The sequence below is a fragment of the Mobula birostris genome, chromosome 11, assembly GCF_030028105.1.
Source record: "Mobula birostris isolate sMobBir1 chromosome 11, sMobBir1.hap1, whole genome shotgun sequence".
NCBI classification, from domain to species: domain Eukaryota; kingdom Metazoa; phylum Chordata; class Chondrichthyes; order Myliobatiformes; family Myliobatidae; genus Mobula; species Mobula birostris.
This window is the reverse complement of record NC_092380.1, coordinates 44,266,115-44,282,158: the sequence shown is the minus strand read 5'-3', so window position 1 is coordinate 44,282,158 and position 16,044 is coordinate 44,266,115. Positions and strand designations below refer to the sequence as shown.

General features: G+C 38.3%; 1 protein-coding gene across 3 annotated transcripts in view; it reads left to right on the top strand.

Moving 5' to 3' along the window:
- Positions 1-6,592, top strand: part of LOC140205051 (hatching enzyme 1.2-like) — a 109,922-nt gene extending 103,330 nt beyond the window's left edge. For 2 of the 3 annotated variants that reach the window (XM_072272169.1, XM_072272168.1), the window contains 4 exons: positions 378-600; positions 689-816; positions 2,816-3,056; positions 6,350-6,592. In XM_072272169.1, coding sequence (XP_072128270.1) covers positions 378-600; positions 689-816; positions 2,816-3,056; positions 6,350-6,435 — 678 coding nt within the window. In that variant the 3' untranslated portion in view covers positions 6,436-6,592. Of the gene's footprint in view, positions 1-377; positions 601-688; positions 817-2,815; positions 3,057-6,349 lie in introns of those variants that run through there. The other variant, XM_072272170.1, reaches the window with a different exon arrangement.
- Positions 6,593-16,044: the final 9,452 nt, after the last annotated feature.

Below are 16,044 nucleotides of genomic sequence, written 5' to 3'. Positions count from 1 at the left end.
TCTTTACTACTGAAACCTATTTCTTGGCAGTCACTTATATTCTCATGTTGAGTTATAGATTCCAGTGGAAGTATCAAAACTTCATTGGGTTTCTGCCACAAAATACAAACTGGATAATAATTTGGAACTCTAAGAATACAAATTTCAGCTTTAGGATTAATAAATATAAATAATTTTTGATCAGAATTTGACTTCAAATATTGCTTCCAAACTGTAAGAATTTTCTAGCAACAAATAATCGCACTTCCACTTTTCAGAGATGCTGCATTAAATTTGTGTGGTATGAAAGTTTTATTTTAATAATGTACTAATCATTATTTACAGTTATATTTCATAGAGTTCAGGATTTAAATATGAACTTTTATTTCTCATTGCAGATTGTCTTGGAATTTGACTTCTTTCATATCCAGCCATTTTTAGGTTGCTATCGGGACAATTTAAAAATTTATGATGGCTCTACCACTCGTTCACCAGTTCTTAAAGGACCAGTTTGTGGCAAAATGGCTCCAGCTGTGATCTCTACCCATCATCTATTATTAATTGCATTTTCCTCAGGCCATCATAAACACTCTAAGGGATTCAGTGCTAAGTATCGATTTGGTAATATCTTGTTATAGTAATTTGAATGTTGTTCTTGTATAATTTTGAAAATCACATAGTTTTAGAATTTTTTCCCTTTATTTTACAGTTAAATGTGGGAGAATGTTAATTACATCACCAACCAAAATTATTGGTAGATTTGAGCACAGTGGTTCCATAAATCCAAACGAAAGCTCAAACTGTTTTTGGTTAGTTCAGGCACATAAAGGACATGAGGTATGGATGAAATACATTAGAATGTTGTAATGTAATTTAGAAAATCTGCTACTGATAATGAAATACAGAAAATCAAAGGGGTCTACCTAGTGCTGGTAACTTTATCTATAAGGACAGAAGACATGATTAAAGGATTTGTAGCTGGAATTAGAAGTTTCACCGTTTGAAAAAAATCTTATTACTGCAATTCTATTATTATAATGCCTGTTGATGAATAATACCTTTAATGCCTGATTGTTCCTGGTTTATATCAATGTGATTAATTCTCTTAACAACTTGGCATAGTAGACTTAATTTGAATTACCGTATCTCAAGATAGATAAACATATTACACAGTGCACTGCAAGAGTCTAAAGCAGGATGAAGGCTCTTTGCACTTTAATCTATCAACGTATATTTAGGTAATCTGATACACCTACCTTGGCCTCTTTTGGTCAAGATTGACCATGGATCTTGTGTCCTAGCTGTCTGTGGTTGATACACAAGCCAGGGCAATATGATAAAGAGAGCAAGCTATTGCGTATGCAGCAGGCACCCCCGTCCATGCAGCTGATGAATCCCAAGGAAAGGCAGAGACTGATACAGTTTGGCACCAATGATGTTGCAGGAGTTTGTCAGTCAGTGTTGAACTCAATGTAGGGTTGATTTGTGTACTGCAGCTCTGGACTTTTCCTGGCTTACTCCTAAAATCTCCTCCATTAGTGGGTATAGCCACAAGGCAGCAAAAGTTTGAGATTAAAGTATTCCTAGATGAGCTGCTAACCATGGCTGACCCAGATCATCATGAGGTGCCATGCCCAGTTTGAGCTTTGACTGCCATGGCCCACACACTCCTGTTTCAGGTCAAGTGGATCAATTCATTGTTATTCATTTCCAATTCTCTGGCTGCTGTCTCCATCATCATTTGTCTTTGTCTTCGTCTTGCTTTCTTCCCTTCAATCTTTCCCATAATTACCGTGCATTCTAATTCCTCTTTCTTAATCACATGTCCAATGAAGTTACATTGCCTTTTCATGATCTCATACATTATTTCTCTTTTTGTGTTTTCTCTGTTCATGACATCCTCTTTAGATATTCGTTTCCTCCATGATATTCTTTGCATCCTCCTCAAAAACCATATTTCTGCTGCTACAATTCGTTTCCTCATGTTACTAGATATTGTCCAATATTCTGAGCCATATAACGTAACTGGATAAACATAACATTTCAGTACTCTGAGGCGGGTTGTCATGTCTAGTTGTCATGGCTGACCCAGAGCAACTGGTTTTAAGGCACCAGTAACCTGCCTTATACTTTATACTTTATTGTCGCCAGACAATTGATACTAGAACGTACAATCATCACAGCGATATTGATTCTGCGTTTCCCGCTCCCTGGATTACAAATATTAAATAGTAATAATAGTAAAAATTAGTAAATATTAAAAATTTAAATTATAAATCATAAATAGAAAATAGAAAAATGGGAAGTAAGGTAGTGCAAAAAAAAACCGAGAGGCAGGTCGGGATATCTGGGGGAGAACAGCCCAGATCCGGGTCAGGATCCGTTCAGCAGTCTTATCACAGTTGGAAAGAAGCTGTTCCCAAATCCGGCCATACAAGCCTTCTTAGCTCCTGACAGTAGAAACAGTTCCGCTGAACTTAGTAGCTAAGCCACATGTGAAGGCCAGGAGATGGACTTGGTTGTAAGAGGTTGTTTGAGATGTCTTCTGTGTGGTTAAAATTGGACAAGCTGATCACATTGGACTTTTCTCCATACCACTTACCATCTACCAAATAACAACAATAGTGATCATTTGAATAGGTATTTTATCATCTTGACATGTCTAATGGAAAAGATAAGTAAAGGGAAAAACATGGCACAAATCCTGAAAGTGAATGTCAATTACAGGGAGAAACCGCTGAGTTCCTCCAGCTCCTTTGTGTGTTGCTACAGAGAGAATTATACTTGCTTAACTAAATAGAGCTCTAAATTACTTTCATTGCTACTCTTCCATCAGGTAGTTTTTGAAATTACAACATACAACTTCCAGACATCTGACAACTGTACTTTTGCCTACCTGAAAATTCATGATGTTTCTCAAGCACCTCCAGCTAGTCGAGGAAAATTCTGTGGAGCAACACCTGTGCCTTTAACTGAGGGCACTTCCCTTTTGCTAGAATTCAATCATCCCGGAGCACAAATGCAGCCTGGACTGAGAGTTGATTACAAGTGTGTCATTCGTCCATTTGAAAGACAAGGTAAGGAAATATAACCAGGGAAATTCTTCTCAACTTTGTATCCAGAAAATTACCAGCAAAATTTAATTTACTCACAATCACATTTATTCTAGTCAGCTTAAGTGACCTTCACTTAAGTAATCAAGTACAGAATTATTTTCCTTGGTTTTGCAACTGTTGAGTGACATTAATCTAGAATTGCACCAAATATCTTACATTATCCAGTCTTTCTCTGACTGCTAAGCCCCAAAATGGCAGGCAGGAAATACATACTCATCTATTAAAGTGTCCTCTTGTTCTCGTTATATTTGAATTATTGTCAGAAAAACACCCTTAAAGTAGCAGTTAAAGCAAAAAAAAAATTAGGATATGCGGATTTGGTGTTACCTATAGTATCAGCTATCTTGAGCTGATTTTATTACATAGATCAACTACCCAGCAAAAAAGGTCCCCTTGTCAATCATAGTTAAAGGAATCAATCTCTGCTTGTGGATCACTTGCTGATTTGTGATTATTGATTGCTGTTTGACTTCCTAGATTTTATGATTTGGACAACTGATTAAACTGCACAAATTGCTTGCAAACATGGGTGTCATTGAGTATAAAGCGCAAATCGAGTCAGACGTAAGCTATGACAGAGCAAAGAAAACTGTTATGAGTAGATTGGAAGAGGAGAGCACTCAATAAAAAACTGAAAATAAAAGAAAAATGCTTAAATCTGAAATAAAAACAGAAAATGCTAAACTCAGATCAGGAATCTGTAGAAAGAGAAACACTTAATGTTTCAAGTTGAACACCATCAGGACTGGGAAAGAGAGAAAGCAAGTTAGTTTCAAGTTGCAGAGATGGTGGGGAAGGACATAGGTCAAGGGGAATGTCTGAGAAAGTGAACTCAGGATTGCTGTGGGGCTAGATTGTACAGGTAATCTGATTAATGGGTCGGTGGCGGCAGTTCAATAGAATAAGTCATAATGAGTGCAGTTAGGGAGTGAGATACAGACATTGCGAAAAGGTGCAAAATGAAAAGTGGAGAATATGCCCCAGATCAGTCTATGTTAATGGTAAAGAATAGGTTGAGTGAATATCACAGATGGATGACTTGTAGCAGAACTGGTTAGTGTGGCATAATTACTGTTGCTCAAATTTCCATTAGGTATCAAAGATACTGCCTGTCCTATTCATCTTTTATTCCCTGTGAATTAAAAATAACTTGTGTTCTCTCTTTTCCAGTTCTAATAGAGTATTTTCAACAAAGAGATCTTCCTACACAATCTAAGCTTCTTGCATAATCATGGTCTATTTAAGTTTATTTACAATTTCACAATTCAAAAGCAAATTAATGATATAATAATGTTTTAGTAGAAAAAATAAACTATTTATCTGCATATAAATCCTTACATGTCAGTAACTCGGTGGGGTGGGGTTCCGAACATTTTATGCCATAGACCAATAACATTAGGGGTCTGTGGACCCCAGGTTGGGAACCCCTACAGTAACCCCATTCAGAAGGATGGGATCACACTTGCACTAACCATTTTCATGTAAAAAAAGAGATCAGATGTGCAGGCATAAAAGTCAGAGACAAGCAGGTGCACAGATCACAGATTTTCAAAGTTATCCTGTTGTCTTTCTTTTGTTTTTGGTGAAATAAAGATCAGCATCTATCACCTGTATCCATTGATGCAGAACTGTCTTACAGTATTTCCACTGGGCCCCAGGAAAAGCTAGGAATCATTATGACGTTGGGGTGTCATAATATATCAAAATCCAAAAACACCTTCCTAATTTTTCAAAGCATCTGAATTCAATGCCTTTGTTAATCACCGAACATTATATTTTTACCAACATATTCAGTCCTGAGATGCTATATTTAAAGTTCATGCAAAGAAACAGCACTACACTGGAATTCAGCTGATTTACCCAAATTATTGCTCTCTCATGTCATGCACTGATAAGCCCCACTCCACATTGCCACTTCTGGATCTACCATGCCTTACTAATACATCATACCAGACTAGTTCTAGAATTCAGGATTTCGTTTAAAAAAAAGACAATAAACTACACAAAATATAATTTCCCCTGTGAAACCAGCTGGCATGCCTCCCTTGATGCTGCTGGCCAGTGTCCCTTTTCAGATCTTCATGGATAATCAATCCCACCTACGTGCTATGGTCCAAATGAGGCTCAGCAAGAGCTCTATGGTGCACATTTTGAGACATGAAAATATGCAGTAGTACTTGAGTTGCAACAGAAGCCTGTGACTTGATGCACTGCAGCAGGGACCAAAAATATTTATTGTTTAACACATTAATGGCTTAAGATACCTTGAATTCCAAGGAAAATGTTATTTGTAATTGAAGTCAGTTTAATACTAAACATTAATAAATTGACATTGCTTAATATTATGGTACAGCAGAGTATTTTTGGTTTAAAAAATACTTAAATGCCTCTTGGTAAGACATTAACCCAGCAAAGTGGAGAAGTATTCCAATTTCCTATATAAATCCTTACTTAGTTGTGAATGGTTCTTCAGGTTGATGCAGGATTGAAAGCGCTTTCAGCTCAATTATAATAGGAGGCTGGAAAATATTTTAAGAATGAAGGAAAAAATATTGATAAAGGGGAGCATGCAAATTTGTTGACAATGGGAGAGTCATCATGGTACATTCAATGAGAAGTGAATGTCAACGATTTAATAGTATCAGACTAGGAACTTAATGATTTATTTGATCACCATTGAATTATAGTTTGGCAGTGGCTCAGTAAATATATCACATGGGTATTATCAATAAGATCTGAGGGAACTTAAGTGAGCTAGTAATAAATGACACATGTTCGCAACAACATACTTAGCTGTTTAACATATGTGACAGTCAAGTATGATAGGAATAAAATGGCCTTGAGTGTACTATTACATGAAATAATATACCGTATAGGGAATGTTAAGCTTTGAACTAAACTCGACTAAAATAATTGAGTTACAATCTCAATATATGGGATAGCCATTCAGGACAGAGAAAATTCTTTACTTGAGGATGATGAATCTTTGAATGTCTCTGACCCAGAGTGTCCAATCACAGAGTAATTCAAGACATTTCAATAAATTCTTACGTGTTAAGCGAATTAAGAGATGTGGGGTTAGGAGAGGCACTAATGTAAGTAATCAGCCATGATCTTATTGAAAAGCAGAGCAGGAAACAGTGAGCAAAGGGCCTAAACCTATTTCTAATGCTCTTATTAAAAAAAAGTTTAATTTAATTAGAACAATATTTGGTGAATCTTTCACAACAATCTATTGTGTTCTCTTTTTACAGGTAGAAGTTCTGTTCGCTGGAATGCTCAATGCGATGCTTTTATGTTGATATGGTGCATATTAATAAATTCTGCATGGATAATGTAAATTCTGCAGAACAACCTAATCACCTTTTATGTAGTAATCTCCTAAATTTCAAAATGTTTTCATCATACTTCTTGTAGATTAGCTATGTTGTTAAATTTCCTGCTTATGTGCAAACACAATCAAAAGTTACTTGATAATTCTACATATAATTGTTATTTCATCCCATAAATATTTTATGTAAAAAGCAATGTGTGACTGAAAACAAGAAATCTGCTTATAAATTTGCTAAGTGATGTAAAAATAAGGATGTTGTTTTTCAGAATGATTGCAGAAGTGTAGCAATATCAATTGAATGGGTGGTCATCATAAACAAATTGAATAATGAAAATTTCATTAGTACTCAAGTATCATTGTTTCCCTATATCTTGAGCTACAATATTAAAGGAGAATATTTTTAAAATGTCAATGGGTCATTTAAATTGTAATGGAAGTAACTTTGTAGATGTTTTGCTTGCAGCACACACATAGCCATAAAGGAGTTTGCTATGATTTCAGTAGAACTGTATAAAATTTTCAAGACATTCATGCAATCAATTTAAAATTTCACCCTTAACTGCTTTTCTTTGGAATAAATACTATTAAGACTATTTCAAAATTTGCCTTTTTTGAAAAGCCATGGAAAGTTCCACTTGTTGTGTGGCTTTGTTTTATTCATTAAAGTCACATATCTTATAATAATTCTGTAAACAAACCTGTTTGCTGTTTTGAAGTATTGATCAGATGGTAAACAAGAAAATTAATTTTCTGAATTTGTTATACATCACATAGAGTAATAGTTTCCTGAATTTTGGGCTCTTCAGTCATTATCAGCATAACTAATTTTACCTTGATTTGGTCAGGCTTGAGGCAAAAGACTGTCCACTTAAGATTAGATAATGTGTCCTGGTTATTCATTTTAGTACCCCAGGTCTAATGCACAAAAGTGTTAAGTGTGCACTAAGTGGGTCTGACATTTCTTACACTGTCCATTTTCAAAGGGCTCCCAGTTGCTTTTGAAATACATTTTTTTTACTGTGCAAAATAGCTTTGATTCACGAAAGCCTGGCCATATTTTGTCTAATCTTGCCCATGGTATATAACATCTGCTTGAGCCAGGACCTCTCACAGGATTGATAGTCTGGCAGAATGGAAGAAAAATAGCAGATGAAATTTAGTAGAGAGATGTGAGAGGTAATAACTTGTGGTAGGAAGAGTAAGGAAACAGTAACACAATACTAAAAGATGTGCAGATGCAGAGAGACCTGAGTGTCATAGTCATAGTCATACTTCATTGATCCCGGGGAAATTGGTTTTCGTTACAGTTGCACCATAAATAATAAATAGTAATAGAACCATAAATAGTTAAATAGTAATATGTAAATTATGCCAGGAAATTATGAAATAAGTCCAGGACCAGCCTATTGGCTCAGGATGTCTGACCCTCCAAGGGAGGAGTTGTAAAGTTTGATGGCCACAGGCAGGAATGACTTCCTATGATGCTCAGTGCTGCATCTCGGTGGAATGAGTCTCTGGCTGAATGTACTCCTGTGCCCACCCAGTACATTATGTAGTGGATGGGAGACATTGACCAAGATGGCATGCACCTTACACAGCATCCTCTTTTCAGACACCACCGTGAGAGAGTCCAGTATATGTTATCCTAGCGTAGAACTAACTGCCTTTGGTTATTAAGATGGGCCATTTGTGAAATCTAATACAAGATAACATTTTCTTACAGCTCCATGTGATTTAGATGATGCAAATGTTGAAAGGACTCACTTTCTCACATAATCCTCCCGAAGAATTGGCAAAATATTTATTAGTAGAATGGTGTGCAACTTGATAGGGGGAACTTCATATTGCAATGTTCCCATGTCCCTGCTCTCCTTGTCTTTCTAGTTGGTAAAAAGGCTTGAGTTTGTAGAGTGCAATCAAAAGCACATTGACCAATGGCTGGCATGTATCTTGTGGATGTTGCATTACATCTGTGGTGCACTGGTGATCCTGCAATTGAGTATTGTGATATACAATCAAGAGCCTGCTTTGTTCCAGATGGTGTTGAATTTCTTGTATTCATTTATACAAGTTCTGAATATTCTGTCTTAATCCTCACAGTACACTTCATAGGTGGTGAAAAACTTGGAGAAGTTGGGAGTCAGTTTCCACATAATACAGTAAAATTCCATTAATCTGGCAAGCTCTAGACTTTGTCGGTGCTAGACAAGCAGATTGTATGTACTTTTGGATGTTACTCTAATTAATAGTTTAAATTAATTTTTAATCTATCCCACAATACACTAATATCAAATTTCCAGTGAACCTGGTAAGTTTCAAGGGACCATGGAATCAGAACCAGTCAAGTTTACTACTGAACTAATGTCAGCCTTTAATAGAAGGACTCTCATCAACCACCCAAAAATTTAGGCTGACACTAATGAGATTTTGACAGTCCACTGTATTGTTGGAAATGTTGTCTTTCAAATAAAACATAGAATCATAAAGACGTACAGCACAGAAACAGGCCTTTTGGCCATCTAATCCATGCCAAAACCATTTAAACTGCCTACTCCCATCAACCTGCACCAGGATCATAGCCCTCTATATCCCTACTATCCATGTACTTATCCAAACTTCTCTTAAACGTTGAAATAGAGCCTGCATGCACCACTTGTGCTGGCAGCTTATTCAACACTCATGACCTTCTAAGTGAAGAAGTTTCCCCTCGTGTTCCCCTTAAACTTTTCACCTTTCACCCTTAGCTTATGACATCTGGTTGTAGTCCCACCCAACCTCAATGGAAAAAGCCTGCTTGTATTTACCCTATCTATACACTACATAATTTTGTATACCTCTATCAAATCTCCTCAGTCTTCTGCGTTCTAAGGAATACAGTCCAAACCTATTCAATCTTTCCTTATAGTTCAGGTCCTTTAGAGCCGGTAACTTCCTTTCAAATTTTCTCTGTACTCTTTCAACAGTGTTTACATCTTTCCTGTAGGTAGGTGACTAAAACTGCACAGGATACTCCAAATTAAGCCTCACCAACATCTTATATAACTTCAACATAACATCCCATCTCCTGAACTCAGTAATTTATTAAGGCTAATGTGCCAAAACCTTTCTTTACGATTTTATCTACCCGTGACATCACTTTTAACAAATTATGGACCTGTATTCCCAGATTGCGTTGTTCGATCACACTCCTCAGTGCCCTACCGTTCACTGTATAAGACTTACTCTGGTTGGTCGTACCGAAGTGCAAAACCTTGCACTTTGACTGCATTAAATTCCATCTGCAATTTTTCGGCCCACTTTTCCAGCTGATGCAGATTCCTCTGCAAGCCACGATAACCTTCCTCACTGTCACTATACCCCCAATCTTGGTGTCATTCACAAATTTGCTAATCCAGTTAACCACATTGTCATCCAAATCATTGATGCAGATGACAAACAACAAAGGACCCAGCACCGATCTACTGTGGCATACCAGTCTCCAGTCAGAGTGGCAACCCTCTACCACCACTTTGGCTTCTCCAACAAAGCCAATGTCTAATCCAATTTAGTACCTTATCCTGAATCTGAGTCATTAAACAAACCCCATTTAATCACTTAGCAGGCCCTATAAGATTTCAAAGAGAAGTCTTAGTTTATCTTCTACTTGCTATTACTAAAAACTAGTTTGTTACAGCAACTGACTGGTTGTGCAAATTTGGCCTGCGTAGAGTAGGTGCTTCCAAAGCATTTTTAAGGCATCAATTTATCCTTTGTATGGGGTACTCAATTTATGATCTGCAGTCCAAATTCAGCCCAATTTCCTGATAGAAAATACTTTTTGAAAAGAAATCCAACTTCACTGATCCATTTAATAAACATTAATGTACGTCCTATAGAAATAGGTATATACCTAACAATAACCATATAGCCATATAACAATACAAAATCATCATCTTCATCAAAAAGAAACTATTATCCTAACTCACTGTACTGTTTTTTCATACTCCTTTTACACTCACTGGTACTCTCCTGAGTTCCTAATACTCTCTTGCACTCCTCTTACCCTATTTTAAGCTTCACAGACACTTTCCAGCATACCCTTTTATCCCCATCTCCTCTATCCTTTGTTGCCTTTGTATCAAAGGAATGATAGGTTCAGAATTTCAAAGTATGTTGGTGTAAAATTCAAAATTATAATAAATTTCAAAGAAGTTTGTCAGATAGTAAAACGCTTGTTTTGTATATTTGGACTCAATATTGTAAATACAATGTGGATAGCACAGTGGCACTGAGGTTGGTGCTGCTGCCCCACAGATGCACCAAGCTGAGTTTGATCCTAACCTGGAACACATGTTCCTGTTTCTTCTGTAATCTTCTAAGTAGGTGAAAGGAGAATCGTAGAGGGGAGACATTCAATGGAGATGTGAGACAACAGGTTTAACATAGATGGTAAAATAAAAGCTGAATATGTTGAAAATACTGAACAAATATTTACCCCTTAGAACAGGGTCTTAGACTTGAAAAGTTAATAGTTTATCTTCCCACAGATGTGGCCTGACTTGAGTGTTTCCAGCATTTTGTGTTTTATTTTAGATTTCCAGCATCTGCAGTTTCTTTTATTGTTATGTAGTGTAGCTGGTTCGTGATAGTTGGCCTTGATGCAAGGATCTGAAGAGCTTGTTTCTGTGTTGTATGACTTTATGTACTCCTCTACCTAACATCTTATCAATCTTCTCAAATGTTTTTGCTTCCAGGAGAACAACACATCTATCTGTAGTCTAATATTTGAATCAAAAATTGCATCTTTGGAATTACGTTAGTAAATAATTTCTGCATCCTTGCCAGAACCTCATTACTTATGAATGTTAAATGGCTAGAACCCGTTGCTATACTCCACCATTAACCTTTATATGTTTAACTTGTTCAACAAACTAAAATCAAACATTCCAGTATATGTAGGCCTATAGGACAGTGGAGGATATTTGATTTAACATGTGATGAAACTCCTTTTAAGAGGGTGGTAATATGGAATGGCGGAAGAAAGGCCTGGCAGTCTACTACTGTATCTTGCCTTGGAAACCTTATGGACCCTATGGTCCATGAGGTCACAGAGTTGGACTCGACTTAACGACTGAACAACAACAAAATATGGCATGGTCTGCCAAAGGATGTGGTAGAGGTACAACAGTAACATTTAAAAGTCACTTGGACAGGTACATGAATTGGAAAGGTTTGGAGAGATGCAGACCAAATACAGCCACATGGGACTAGCTTAAATGGGCATCTTTGTTAGCATGGACGAATTGGGCCAAAGGGGCTATTTCATACTGCATTATTTCACAACGTACCTTGAAATTCCTCTTCTAGCCACCCTGGCAGGACTCCATAAATCATGATTCTGCAGATGTTGCAGTGGCTGAATGTCAAAACCTTCCCTCATGAAAGCCCTCCATCCAATCCCATGGAAATCCCCATAAACAGCTTCAGAACTAAGCCCCAGGTCATTACCAGCCCATCTCAATTTAGCCAGTAAAACAATGCAGAAAATGAAGATGCTGGAATAAAAAACACAAAATGCTGGAACCACTCAGGAAGTTAGTAGCATTTAGTGCAAGAAGCCGAATGAATTTACATTTGTAGAGTCATACAGTTCAGAAATTAACCTCCTAGCTCATAAACAGTACCTGCACCATTTCTTAAGCCAAGCTTTCATCTGACTTATCCTGCATTTCCTATGCTTAATAACGTGGTTTGGCAAGTAATCCATACATTATTACATTTGAGGTTTTGATTTTTAAACTGCTCCTAACCTCCCTAATTTCAAGTTGTAAGATGACTTTTCTCTTTTCATCAATGTTGTTGGTACTAATGAGCTTTGACTTTTTATTCTTCCTCCTTAAAGTACCTATAACAACTGCTCTATGAAACCTTTACCCTTGACAGTGGAGAGGCAATGCGTCATCCTGAATTCCCATCCATGGCCACAGAAGCACAGATATATTCCCCCTATTAATTTTCCTGCTATTATTCTTGAAGTTATGCATTTCCCTTTTTGTGTGACTGAGTCACCCACAGTACCATGAACTTGGTTCTGATGGAACAATCACCCCAACATGGAAAAGTGGTTCAGGAATAGGATACATTCTGAGCTTTTCCTAATTATGATTCCCTACCATCACTTCTGGTTCCCCACTTTCTGTTTTCTTACTCTGTGAGATGACCAACTCCAGAAATGGGGTATGTAACTCTCAGCTTTGTGGATGCACATAACTGCTCCAGCTGCTCAAACTAGAAACACTTCCTTCTGATGTAGTCATCAAGACTGCAAGGGGGCTCTAGGTATACTCACATGTAAGACATTCAGTACATGAGAATAAGATCCCCTGCCTTATGTTTAATGATCTGATTTTAGGAAGAAGGGAAGAGAAAGTTACAGAAGCAATTTGTTTCTTTCTTTACCTGTTCTAACATTGTGCGTTTTCATCTAAAAACCCTTTGACAATGCCACAATGAATGGGTTAGAGTTTTTTAAAACTCTATTATGCCTCTGTCAAGGTATGTGGCTGAATGTACCCACAATGTTTTACAAGGTAAAAAGAGTACATTGCTGGAAAATGTTATAAGTCCTAGATCATTGAATCATCCAGCATGAAAACTGTCCATTCAACCTACTAAGTCATAGAGTCCGAGTTATGTAGTACGTGAACAGATAGTTTAGCCAACAAAGTTGCATACCTGAGCTAGTCCTATTTGCCTGCAGTTGGCACATAACCATCTAAATCCTTCCTTTGCATGTATCTGTCTAAATGTATTTTCAATATTCTAATAATACCTGCCTCTGCTACTTCCTCTGGTAGTTTGTTCCACAGAACCCTCTGTGTGGAAAAGCTTTTCCCCTCAGGTCCATTTAAAAAAAAATCACTGTCTCCTAAGGGTTCCTTTACATTAAGGTTTCTAATAAGATCTGGGTTATTACACAACACCCAATCTAAAAGAGCCTTTCTCCGAGTAGGCTCAAGCACAAGCTGCTCTAGTAAATCTGCGCGTAAGAATATTGGTCCCCCTCACATTCAAGTGCAACCCGTCCCTTTAGTACAGGTCACACCTGTTGCAGAAAATCCCAGCTACACATTTGTCCTCCACCTCATTCTATTCCTATGTTCACTGTCGCATGGCACAAGCAGCAATCCCAAGATTACTATCCTTGAGGTCCTGCTTCTCAGCTTCCTTCATAACTCCCTATATTCTTTATTCAGAACCTCCTCCCATTTTCTTCCTATGTCATTGGTACCAATATGTACCACGACCTCTGGCTCCTCACCCTCCCTTTTCAGGATATTGTATATGCTACTAGAAACATCTTGGATGCAGGCAAACTACCATCCATGTTTCCTCTTTGTATCCACAGAGTTGCCTATCTGTCTCTCCTGACTATAGAGACCCCTTTTACTGCTGCCATCCTCTTCAGATCCCTTCTGAGCCACAGGGCCAGACTCTGTGCCAGGGGCATGGCTTCTGCTGCTTCCCCCAGGTGGGTCACCCTCCCCCCAAACAGTATTTAAAATGGCGTGCTTATTGTTGATGGGGACAGCCACAGGGGTGCTCTCCACTATCACTTCCCTCTCCGAACAGTCACCCATTTATCTGTCTCCTGTAACGTTGGGGTGGCTACCTCCCTGTAGCTCCTGTCTACCACAGCCTCACTTTCCCTAACAAGCTGAAGATCATCGAGCTGCAGCTCCAATTCCCTAACACGGTCTCTAAGGAGCTGCATCTCGATGCACCTGGTGCAGATGTGCCCATCAGAGAGGCTGGCAGTCTCCTGGAAATCCCACATCTGACACCTAGAACAGAACACTGGCTCTGTAGACATACCCCACCCCATTCTCTCTAGAGTTGAATAAGAAGGAATGGACTTACCTAGACTCTGCCTGTTTGGGCCAAAGCCTTCCTACTCTGACTCAGGCTACATCCATACTAGACTGGATAATTTTGAAAACGCTGGTCTTGAGTAAAAACGACAGGCGTCCACACTGGGCATTTTTCAAAATATCTCTGTCCACACTAAAACAGATATTTGGGCGAATCTACTACTGTGCATGCGCAGACACATCTACAGAAAACAAAAAAAGAGAAAACTGTATAATATTTACGTTTCCGCGGTGGCGTTGTGCTATTTCCATTGGTCAAAAACTAGAGTACCTACAACAACAGCGAAAGAAAGTTTTCAACAATGTCTTCGAGGAATACAAAGAAAACTGCAAAAATCAGACCGGACTTCTTCGTTTAGACAGACAATGCAGTCGAGCTGTTTCTGCGAGTTACAAACGAGTACAAAGTCAGCAAAGCAGTGGAGATGTTTAATTCCAAACACGCTATTAATGTAGACAATAAAGTAAACAACACACGCATGAAGCCGTCCTCTGCCCAAGATCAACAATTACAAAATGTTAAATGATCAACTCAACATAGACTACCAATCCCACATCAAACCCAAACCTATTAGGAGCAGAAGAGGGTACTTAACTAAATTTGAAATACTAACTACCAAGCCAGATGTGTACAGCAATTCACTTTCTCCCTGCACAATTAAAGCATGGAATAATCTTAATCCTAACACAGTCACACAACCGAACCCAATTAAATTTAAGGCAGCTTTCCTTCTTCAAAAATCTCCTTCTTAAACCCACCCTCTGCCAACCCAGTTTAAATTCCATGCGGAATATTTTGGAGAATCAAGAAGCAAGAAAGTGAAATCTTCTGCCGCCAGACCTGCGCAGTATTTCTGACATTAATATCTTTAAAGATAGACTCAATCAAATCAATTTAGGGGATCTAGTGAAAAAACCTCACTTTACAATTTAACTCTCACGCCATTCACACCGACTGCGCGTTATAACAGCGGTGGTCAGTCAGCGACAGTGCTGGCTTGGAGACCACAGGGTACAGGAGATCGAGGGTACGACCACCGCAGACTGGGAGACCGGAGGGCACGGGCAGAAGAACAAAGGATACAAACAGAGAAACCGAGGGGACCAGCTTGAAAGCCACCTCCAGTTTAAATTCCATGCGGAATATTTAGGAGGATCAAGAACCAAGAACCAAGAACAGCCGTCCGGCATTGCTCGCGCAATCCCAAGAAGAAGCAGAAAAAGCATTGTTGTTGTGGTGTTGTCATGACAACGTTTTTACATCTCTCCATTTATCCTGTCCACACGACAACGCGAAACAATCGTTTTCAATTTTACACACTCTGCAGAGTGTTTTAGAAAATCTCCATTTTCAGGGGATGAAAACGCTGTTTCAGTGTGGACGGAAGGTCAAAACGAAGAGAAAAGGCTTCGTTTTCAAAATTATCTGGCGTAGTGTGGACGTAGCCTCAGACTACACCGACGATGACTAGTTCGCCAGGCGGCTCCTCTCTTCTATAGAGACTGGGTTTTCTGTCGAAAATCTTAGTCAGATCTACATGGGAACGCTCCTGTTGCATCTGTGCAGTAATCCAGTCAACCTCATGATCTTATATACAGTACTCTTTAAGGTCACCCTTCTGCCTATCCAGTCTCTGCTTAATATTCAAACCGTTTTTGCGCTGTTTTTGTAATTTATATTAGTTTTGTCTTTGCATTGTACTGC